The sequence below is a fragment of the Crocodylus porosus genome, unplaced genomic scaffold (genome assembly GCF_001723895.1).
Source record: "Crocodylus porosus isolate Cpor-Errol unplaced genomic scaffold, CroPor_comp1, whole genome shotgun sequence".
Lineage (NCBI taxonomy): Eukaryota > Metazoa > Chordata > Crocodylia > Crocodylidae > Crocodylus > Crocodylus porosus.
This window is the reverse complement of record NW_017728940.1, coordinates 2,773,971-2,784,121: the sequence shown is the minus strand read 5'-3', so window position 1 is coordinate 2,784,121 and position 10,151 is coordinate 2,773,971. Positions and strand designations below refer to the sequence as shown.

Genomic DNA, 10,151 nt, shown 5'->3' with positions numbered 1-10,151 from the left:
TCTAATGTTGCCCGAAACTTGTGCGTTAGGATAATGTGAACAATTTGACCGAACTCGTAGACTACAGAAGAAATGTATTTCGTGCTTAATGCAAATTTCTCCTGACCTCCGAAAATAATGAACAGACTTTTTTTTTTTTTTTTTTTTCTCTTTTTTTTTTTTTTTTTTTTTTAACCCCTTGGGTATGAGCAACTATGATGGCCATGTGCACAGCACTGTCTTGGGCCATCTTTACTGGAGTGATAAGTTTTTTGGTAGCTTTTGTGCCATAAACCAAATTTACTGCTCAGGCAAGAGACTGGAAAATCATGAAGTCCTGTGAACATTGTTTTTAGCTTTCACCGAAATATAAAGAGCACGTTTTTCTTGGGAAGATGGCAGGTATAAACACGTGCACTGATGGGATTTGCCTGATAAGAAATGGTCTTCATACAAACTGAGCTGGTACTAAAAGGTGTAGGAGAGTGGTGAGATCTCTAATCCCTGAGAGGCTGATTTATTTCCCCTGTGTCAGACATGGCAGTTGACAAAACACTGGTTAGAGTTAAGTCATTTTGGAAATCTGAAAAGGCTGAGAGATGATGACTTGCCCAGCGCATCTGCGGCGGGACGTAGACTGGAGCCCACACATCTGAAGTTGTATTGTGCTCAAAACCCCAAACTACATCTATCTTGGCTTGGTTTTCTTGCTAGTTATGAGAGCCAGTATACCAGTGCTGCTGCACATGTGTGGTTCCCCAGGTACTCAAGAAGTAACGATTATTGAAGTTAAAAAAAATCTGTAAATAGTAAAAGGATTTTAACAGCCATAAAATATATATTTGAAATGCCGTGCGACTGCTATCCATTGATCAGTGCAAGGTATTTGATGCACTGGTGGGCTAGAAATGAATAGAAAGTAATATCCATGTGATAAGTTGGTCTCCTATTTCAGAGTAAATGTGAAAAGTAGGTTAACATGTACCCTGTTGTTAAATCATCATCAGCATCATCCTCTCTGTGATCCCAGCTGCTTTTCCTGCTCTGCCAAAAATTGCCTCTCAAAAAGGGGTTTCTGAGAAACTTCTTATTCAGATATCTTCTACAAATCCACTGGTGCTGCGTTTCCTAGCCGCAACCCCCCTGTTTTGTCTATTTATCATCTCTTTTTTTTTTTAAGAGAAAAAAAGCTACTTTAAATACTCTTTCACTATAAGAAACACAACCTCAGAAGAGACCCTACAATTTTAGAGGATTAAACTCTGTCCTGTTGAACTTCATGCATAGTGTTCGGGCGGGGGGGAGGTGTAAAGTGCCCAGGACTTTATCTTGGTCTTTCATTGTGCTCTGGCACGTGTCTAAGCATGATCTCTTTGTGCCACAGATTGTCTTTACATCTGTGTCTTGTATAGCACCAAGGATATTAATAATTAACTCTACTTATAGTTACAACTTGTTAGTCAAGAGCTCCCCACATATGCATGCTGGTAAATACAAAACTGTGATATATATCGACTTGCTTTCTTTATGCTGCAGTTTTCTAGCTACTCCTGTGCCAATTTAGGGCATTGAAACTAGTTCAAACAGGACTCTGCGCTTGCTTCATTCTCAAGGTGGATGTATGCAGCAGGGAGGGCCTTCTCTGTGTTTTTGCCTTTAGCAAAAACTGAATCTTAGTTCTGTAAAAAGAAATTTGTTCATTTCCAATATCTGTGAAAAAAGGGAAGTGGGCAGCCCAAAGAATGCCTTATGGTTTGCTTTAAATCTCTGTGTCGAGTTTGTTGTATTTTTGTCTGTCTCGAGCTTCCCAGCCCATCTGAGGTCTGTGAATGGACTGAGGTTAGACGGGATTTCTCAGACTCTTTCCAAGAGTGAGCCACATCTGATTTTTGTGGACAATCTCTCTTCCTAGTCATGATCACATGGACTGTCTCTTCTTCCATTTGCTGTCTTGGGCATGTGGTTGTGGCAACCACAGCAGTGCCTTACAGAGGAGAATATAGTCTTCTTTTTCTTCTAATGTAATCCAGCGTCTCTGGAAATGAGTATGAGAATTAGCACCACGTGGCCAGCCAACTCTTCGGCCCACCAGCAAGCACTCCCCAAACCAGCTGGGGTCTGGGTTCAGGGATGGGCAACCAGGGTGAGAGATGTTGTTTCAGTCACTTGGGTCTGTGCTATAGATGTCCTAACGGATGGTAACAAAACCTGGGTTCATGGACTGCTGTTTGTTGTATAGTTGAGGGGGGCATGCAGTTGAATTCTGAGAAATTCTATTTCCAGGTGGTGCATGGGAGAATAGACTGACTTCTGTCCCTTCTTGCGTGTCCTTCTGTGTATTGCAGGACCTGTCTGGGTCAATAGATGATCTCCCCATGGGTACCGAAGGAGCCCTGAGTCCTGGAGTAAGCACGTCAGGGATTTCCAGCAGCCAAGGAGAGCAGAGTAACCCAGCTCAGTCTCCTTTCTCTCCGCATACCTCTCCTCACCTACCAGGAATCAGAGGACCTTCCCCTTCCCCTGTTGGATCTCCTGCCAGTGTTGCTCAGTCCCGTTCTGGCCCACTCTCACCTGCTGCTGTACCAGGTAAAGGTATCCAGCCTGTGTATACTTTCTTGTGTCTCTACCAGACCTACGTGAAGAGCCGGATTAAAATGGGTAGTTAAGGAAATTTGTCAGGAGCCAGACTACTTTGACACCAGAGCTTCCTGTGCTAATATTTAGTTGTTTAATGGCCATGACTTGCAAGGAGCAGGCTTTTAAATATATGCTGCAAAGCCTTTAGTTGATTAACTGATCATGCCATGGCATGATCTTGTGTGTATTATAAGGAAAAATTAATTTAACTCTTTCCTTCCTCTTCCTTCTCCCATTGTTTCTCTTCGCCTACCTCCTGTAGACTTTTTTGTAGCTTCAAAAAAAAGCCTCCTGTGATGGCCTCAAGCCTGTGCACTCTGGATTCTCTTGTATGTGATTCTTGGGGATAACATGCTTGCTTCTTTCCATGATGCAGGCAATCAGATGCCACCCCGACCACCCAGTGGGCAATCGGACAGTATCCTGCATCCTTCCATGAACCAGTCGACCATAGCCCAAGACCGAGGTGTGTGCATGTGTTACAGGTTTCAACTGTACATTTCTGAATGCAAAGCAGGATGTATAAAGGAAAATTATTTGGACTGTGCACTCTTGAAGCAATCCCCTTTCACGTGCGAGACACGATTGGATAATATTCTGTTTGAAAGATTTGTCACAGCTGTGGAGGTTTGGGATGCATCCCATCAGAGTTGACTGTTACCAGTCTTCTGGATACCACATATTTTTGTTTTTTAGGGTTTTTTTCTTTTTTAAAGAGGCAAGTTCTCTTCAGCTCCTCTTCTCTTCGAAGAGCATCTTCTCTTCAGCTTTTAAAAGAACTTTCTGAGAGGGTTGCTTTTCCAAGAGCCGTGGCCTTAAACGTATGGTGTTTTACAACAGTTTTGGGCTCCCAACAGAAGAGCAGAGTTGCTGGGAGAAAGATGAATGTATAGTAAATCAGCATTTGCCAGCTCTTACTACGCAGTGCTGCTGCACACTGCAGATTTTTCCTGGTTAGATTGGCAGCAGAAAGTGAAATATCATTGTGAATGTTGGTAACTTTTTAAAATAGCAATTGCTGTAATATCTCTGCTGGGGCTGTCACTGGAATGTTTTCTCAGGGAATTCCCTTGAGCGCAGGGCGTGTGTGGTAGTAAGCCTTGGGATAATTGTGTCAATAAGTGCGTCGTTTGAATGTCTCGTTGATCAGGTTACATGCAGAGGAATCCTCAGATACCCCAGTATAGCTCCCCTCAGCCTGGCTCTGCCTTATCTCCACGTCAGTCTTCTGGTGGACAGATGCATGCCGGGATGGGACCTTATCAGCAGAACTCCATGGCAAGCTATGGACCGCAGGGAGCTCAGTATGGGCCTCAAGGTAAGAACGTGGGCCAGCTGTATAGGATGAAAAGCTGATGGACCTTTGCTGCAGGACTGTTGAAAGACGCGCAGCCCATAGCTATTGTCCTTTGTCGTTAATGGATTGCATCCAGAACACTGATGTGAAAGGGGCTATGCTTTGTGAGCCTCGCTTGAAGATAATGACAGGTCCCACTGCTCAGAGAACTAATTTGCTTGCGTTAGAGAACTTCTTGGTACTGGACTGAAAGCCCTCAGATAGCACATCCAGCATTGGAGACCCGATGGTCCTTTTCCTCTTCTGATGGGCTCAATAGTTCCATACTGCTTTTGAGTTGATGCTGTTGGTTGTTTTAAGACCTCATTTTATGTGGATTAGTTGTAAATACTTCAACTTCATGCGGATGTGCTAAAATCCCCCCTCACCTTCCTGATATTTTGTCGGCAACCTTTTAATTGGAGATTTGTGTGGCAAGTCAGATGCTATCTTGCTGAATGTCATCCTTCTCCCCTCTGTCTCTGCAGGAGGCTATCCCAGGCAGCCAAACTACAATGCCATGCCTAATGCCAACTACCCCAGTCCCGGAATGGGAGGAACCATGAACCCGATGGGAGCAGGGAGCCAGATGCATGGCCAGACTGGTGTGCCACCTTATACTGGGCTTCCCCCAGGAAGGATGAGCCATGCAACCATAGGGAACAGGCCCTATGGACCCAACATGGCAAATATGCCTCCTCAGGTGGGAACAGGGATGTGTCCCCCACCAGGTGGCATGAACCGGAAAGCACAAGAAGCAGCTGCTGCTGCCATGCATGCTGCTGCCAACTCCATTCAGAACAGGTAAGATGCAAAGTTGCCCTGTGTCTCTGTGTATCCTCAACCCTTTCCTTCAGCATCTCTGGGGCTGACCCTGCATTTAGCCTTCAGAAGGACAGGCCCTCCAAGAAGTCGTTTCCGTCACTGAAGGTTTAGGGAGGTACAAATGCAGTGCTTGGCTTCATGACACATTTGAGTTCAAATGTGGCTTGCAATTTTATGCAGCTTTTCCCATGAGCAAAGATGCCTTGCTTGATTTTGAGACCTTGCCTGCGTTAGCTGTTTTGTTGCTCAGGTAGTGTGTAAGATGGAACATGCCTGGAAGAGCCAGTAAATCCAGCAGGCTGTCCTTTTTGCTGCTTCTTGTCAGAGTCAGGGTATGAAACTTAAGTGCTATTCACTTTTTCCTGTGATCCCGATGAGCACTAGAATGGGCAAAATAGGATTTGGAATTCAGTCCCACAGTGAAGAGCAGCATGATTTGTACAAAGAAGGGGGGAGTTATGTTGGATATGAATGCCAACCAGGGTGGCCAGGAGAGCATATAGGCTGGGATGTCTTAGGTGCCACTGAGAACCGATCAAGTATCCTGTCTTCGGGTTTTGTATGACCACCTGTTGCCTGATCATACACAGGACCCTGCTAGTGAAATTTTAGAGTTCCTAGTGGGAGGTGTGGAAGCATAGAGGCTTTTTAAAATTGAAAATGAGTTTCAGTACACTTGAGTTAGTTGAGTAGGATGCTACAGTCTCCATTGTAGAGAGAAATAATGGTTAATTTAGACAGGGTTCAACTTGGGGATCCTGTCAAGAGATAAATTTTCACAAGTGCTAAAGTCCCACTTTTTCAAAACTGTTTTGAGCCCAGACTCACTTTTGAAAATTAGGGTTTAGACTATGACGTAGTTTAGGTGTTCCTGATGGAAAAAGCATTCTTCCTTAGCTTGTTAGTTTTGTTTCAGCTGCAGCAGTGCCTCTATTAGCAAGCCCATACCAGTACAATACAAGACCCTAATGCTTTTGTTCCCTTCCTCAGGCCACCTGGCTATCCCAACATGAACCAAGGTGGAATGATGGGGACTGGGCCTCCTTATGGACAAGGAATCAACAGTATGGCTGGCATGATAAACCCCCAGGGTGCTCCATATCCCATGGGAGCGAATATGGCTAACAACTCCGCAGGTAAGCCATTGCTGACCCGCAGCAGTTCACTGGACTTCATGGTACTGGATTGAAATACAGTGTTTGAAGATTCTGTTTAATTTTCTAGGGATGGCAGCAAGTCCTGAGATGATGGGCCTTGGGGATGTCAAACTAACACCTGCAGCTAAAATGAACAACAAGGCAGATGGGACGCCAAAAACAGAATCCAAGTCAAAGGTAAAGCGTGTCTTCCTGTTGTCTTCCCAGGTGTCAGGGAAGTGGGAGAACATGACCTTTGTACACCAGTTTTAATTGAGCATGTGTTCAGGACCACGGTCTAATGGCACAACTCTGTTCAGTGCCTGATGAGTATATTCCACTTGCATTTAAAATGATGGCATGGTTGTTGAAGGAAGGTCTGTGTGGTTGCCTTTTGTCCGCATCCCACCTATGAAATCTGTTTATCTGTCTGACAGTTTATCATGTTACTTATGAAACGCTGCACCTTCACGGCCCGATCCTGGTGGGTGACCTGATGTCTGCAGCGCTTCTGACCTCACACGGGCAAATTTGCCATTATAGTTGGGTGGCAGGTTGCTTCAGAATAGGCTCCAGTTCTGTGTTTGGTATTGTTCCCATTTATTATTGTGGTGCTGTTGTAATGGTGCTTGAAGACACCAGTCAGGAGCCTGCACATGAGGGGTTATATATGCAGACATATACGGTGATGTGGTCTTTGCCCAAGGAGATTGTCATCTTTCCCCTCAAAGTATCAGTGTAAATGTTACTTTCTCTGTCTTCTGCAACTGTGGTCCATTAGACCAGGAAATCCATATCTCTTTTAGTAGAGTGACTAGTGGTCACGCACCTGCCAAAAACTGATATTTTCTCTTTTCACCCCTTATCTTGGTAGGAAACAAATCTGTTGTTATATCAGAGTTCATCTATACCATTATGATACAGAATACTGAATGTGCGTTTCCGAAAGATACCGTCTCTACAGAATTCCCCTTCCCTGGTCTTAATGACGTGTAGCAAGATGAGAACTCCTCAGCTTTCAAAGGCTTTGACCTTCAGAGGGCAGTAGTAGAGGAGGCAAAGTGTTTGTCAGCCCTCTCGTGAGTCTAATATATATACCATCCTCACAAACACTCCTGTTGGGCCCTTGCCTCTTGGCCATGATGGGGAAAGCTCCCTGCTGGATACGGCATTGAAGGCACATGGTGGTACCGAGAGACCACCTGTTTTTCTCATGTCTTCCAGTCAGGCTACCTTGAATATACCATAGCAGTCGGCATTTGGTGCAAGTGTGGTTTGATGGACCGGGGCTGAGTGATTGCACGCACATCTTGGTATTTTCCCCAGCAGTTAGTGCCTAGTTGGGCTCCTGCCTGTGCAGTATGGTTCAGTATTCTTCTCTGTCTGAGGTTTTCTTTGGAAGATCAGTGCTAGAGTTACAGGATTCCTGTGCCTTATGTGGAGTCAAGCTGCTTTGTGTATTGGTGTCTATGCTAGCTCCATTAGTGGTAGATTATTGGTCACTTTTTAACATCTCCTGTTTTTAATTTGAAGAACAGAAAAGCCTTGGAGCTACAGGTGACCAGGTCAGTGAAGCACAGCTGTAGTCAGGAAAATGATGTGGTTGGTTGCATAGCCTGACTTAGCTGACCATGGTATGCGGAGGTGCCAGAATGGATCACAGATATTTCCCCATGCTCTTGTAAAATGTGGCCGGCACCTCCAGATGCTTTCTTGGCATGGCAGGTCTTGTGTGAGGGTTTCCTCAGGGCATTCGGAAGACCAAAGCATGAGTTTGCCAAACCACTGAATGTTGAGTTTCTGTCTCACTTGCCTGAGTACAGACCCATCTCTCTCAGAGAACCTGGCAAGCCAGCTTCATTATAAGTCAATGGAGCTCAAGGTGGTCTAGGGCACCATAAATATGGCAGACACTCCCAAGAGACACCCCTGGAAATGGTGCCGGTATCCAAACTCCTGGACATCTTGTACCCTCCACCGCCTGTGCAATGGCCTGCTGAAACCTGTGGAATGCATCAGCATCCATCCACTCTGGCCACATTCGACTGAGCAGACAGTTTATTAAATCACTTTCAGGAGACTTTTTACCTTCCCAGTACGGGGCTGGGTTTGGTAGTTATGGTACCAGAGACATCAGTGGCATTTGTACACATGTATGCGTTGCAGCACCAGGCGCTTTTAAAAGCACGCAGCGCTGCATCGCATGCATTTGTAGAAATGGTGAAATGTGTGTCAGTGGCGGCACACTTTTTTTTTGAATTAAAACACACCGAAGGTTCGAAAGCACACAGCTGCCATTTTCTGCGCACTGATGTGGATGTCGCCATTTATACAAACGTGTGTGATGCAGGACCGGGTGTGTCGGCTTGCCTGCTCCGCACTGGATTTCTGGCGCGTCCGAGCAGACAAAGGTACATGTGTAAATGGTCCAGAACACCAGGGATGTTGGTAACATTTAGCCAGAGACTCAAAGTGACTTTTGGATAGGGTGGAATATAAACCTAATAAATAAATCTGTTCGAATGCAAAGTATCAATCTGCCAGTCTTTGGCATGACTAATTACCACACATCTCTGTTCAAAGACAGTTGTTTTGAATAGGGACAGTCAGTCTCTCAATCTGAGTCTTCTGTAAGACCATTCACAGGACTAAAGACCCCCTTGTATCCAAAGAATGTCTGAGATATAATCCATGCAGACTTGACTGATCGTACGAGATGCACCCAACACAACAGCCCATACTATGGCTAGAGCAGCAGGCAAGAGAAGATCTCCCTGGCTCCAGTCTTCATGGATTCCAAGGAAGGTCTAAACAGCCAAGGACTTTTCCTTTGGAGGACAACGAACTCTTCAATTCAGATGCAGATGAGGCCCGTCAGAAAAGAAGCAAGCAAGAGCACAGAGCTTGGGAGCATTCCTTTTGAATTATTGTTCACAACCTTGAAGGGACTCAGGAATTGCCAAGACTTGATCTGTGCTGTTGCTGCATGGCCTGTGTCTTCCCTTTGTCGCCAACCTTGAGAGTCTGGCAGAGGCTTTGGGTTGTGACCTATTTGCTGCTTCTCCCACCTTGGGCAGCTGCCTCTTAATTTTGGGCCAGTGGGTCTGGAAATTGTGAAAAGGATATCTTGTTCTTGCACACACTTTATCTCCCTGCCTACTTTATTTTCAATGACACTTTTTGCGATTTATTCTGTTAAAACAAAAGGGGGATGTCCTTCTGCAAATGTTAGCGGTGTAGGAAGTGCCTGTGGAGTTCTGGAAGCAGGATTTTATTCCTGTTATGTTCTCAGCTCAGTGAAAAGTTGGCATCCCATTCTGGACTTCTGACAATTGGTTTTGTGATTTCAAGGTCAGGACAGTAACTTTAGCTTCTACAATTCCCTTGCTAGGCGTTCAAGATTGGCTCATTGTACTTGACCCGCAAGAAGCCTGCTTTATATATTCACTTGGTTGAGCTGCGGGAATATCTCTCATTCCTAACGGAAAAGTCTCTACTAGTAGAGGAGCCTGTGCTGCAAAAAAATAGCTGTGTTTTATGTCAACTGATAAGGGAAAGCACAATAATTTCAGCTCTGAGGCAGGTGCATATTGAATCAAATGTGCCACTTCCTTGGCTCCCATAGCACCTTGGCAGACCAACTCAGCAGGCAAGCATAAGTGGCCTGTCAAACTCAATCCTGCCAAATGTTCCTTTTTTCCAAGCAGAGATCCCTAGAAATACCCGTGCTAGCTGTGGACCAGGGTGCAGTCAGACATTTTGTTCCAGAGGCAGTTCAAGCCAAGGTCCCCTGCGAGATAGATGCTTCTCTGTCTTCTGGGTCATGGGGACTAAGTTGCACCTTACTTCAAAACTGAAGCCAGATGCAGGACTGGTGCTGACTGTGGCCTTAGCATAGATCTAGCAGTTCTGGTATTTTGGTCTGATGGAAACCTTTCAATACAGTCCCTCATCATTGCTTTACCTGCCCTGCTGAACAGTGCTGTGGAATGATCTGGTCTTGCTCACAGACCCAACTTTAACTCTGTCAACTTGGATGTTGGCTACTGAAAGTGCTATTCTGTACCCTCCGCCTCCCCATTTAGCATTGGAAAGCAGTCTGGTTGCTCTTTGAGCATCTCGGCATCAGTTCATAGATTCATAGGTTCATAGATACTAGGGTCGGAAGGGACCTCAATAGATCATCGAGTCCGACCCCCTGCATAAGCAGGAAAGAGTGCTGGGCCTACATTACCCCA

At 45.3% G+C, this 10,151-nt stretch overlaps 1 protein-coding gene across 1 annotated transcript in view; it reads left to right on the top strand.

The window, feature by feature from the left end:
* The window catches only part of ARID1A (AT-rich interaction domain 1A), a 96,781-nt gene that overhangs the window by 68,542 nt on the left and 18,088 nt on the right, over positions 1-10,151 (top strand). The window contains exons 5-10 of the mRNA XM_019547991.1: positions 2,325-2,565; positions 2,993-3,082; positions 3,767-3,934; positions 4,441-4,756; positions 5,768-5,913; positions 6,002-6,111. Coding sequence (XP_019403536.1) covers positions 2,325-2,565; positions 2,993-3,082; positions 3,767-3,934; positions 4,441-4,756; positions 5,768-5,913; positions 6,002-6,111 — 1,071 coding nt within the window. The remainder of the gene's footprint in view (positions 1-2,324; positions 2,566-2,992; positions 3,083-3,766; positions 3,935-4,440; positions 4,757-5,767; positions 5,914-6,001; positions 6,112-10,151) is intronic.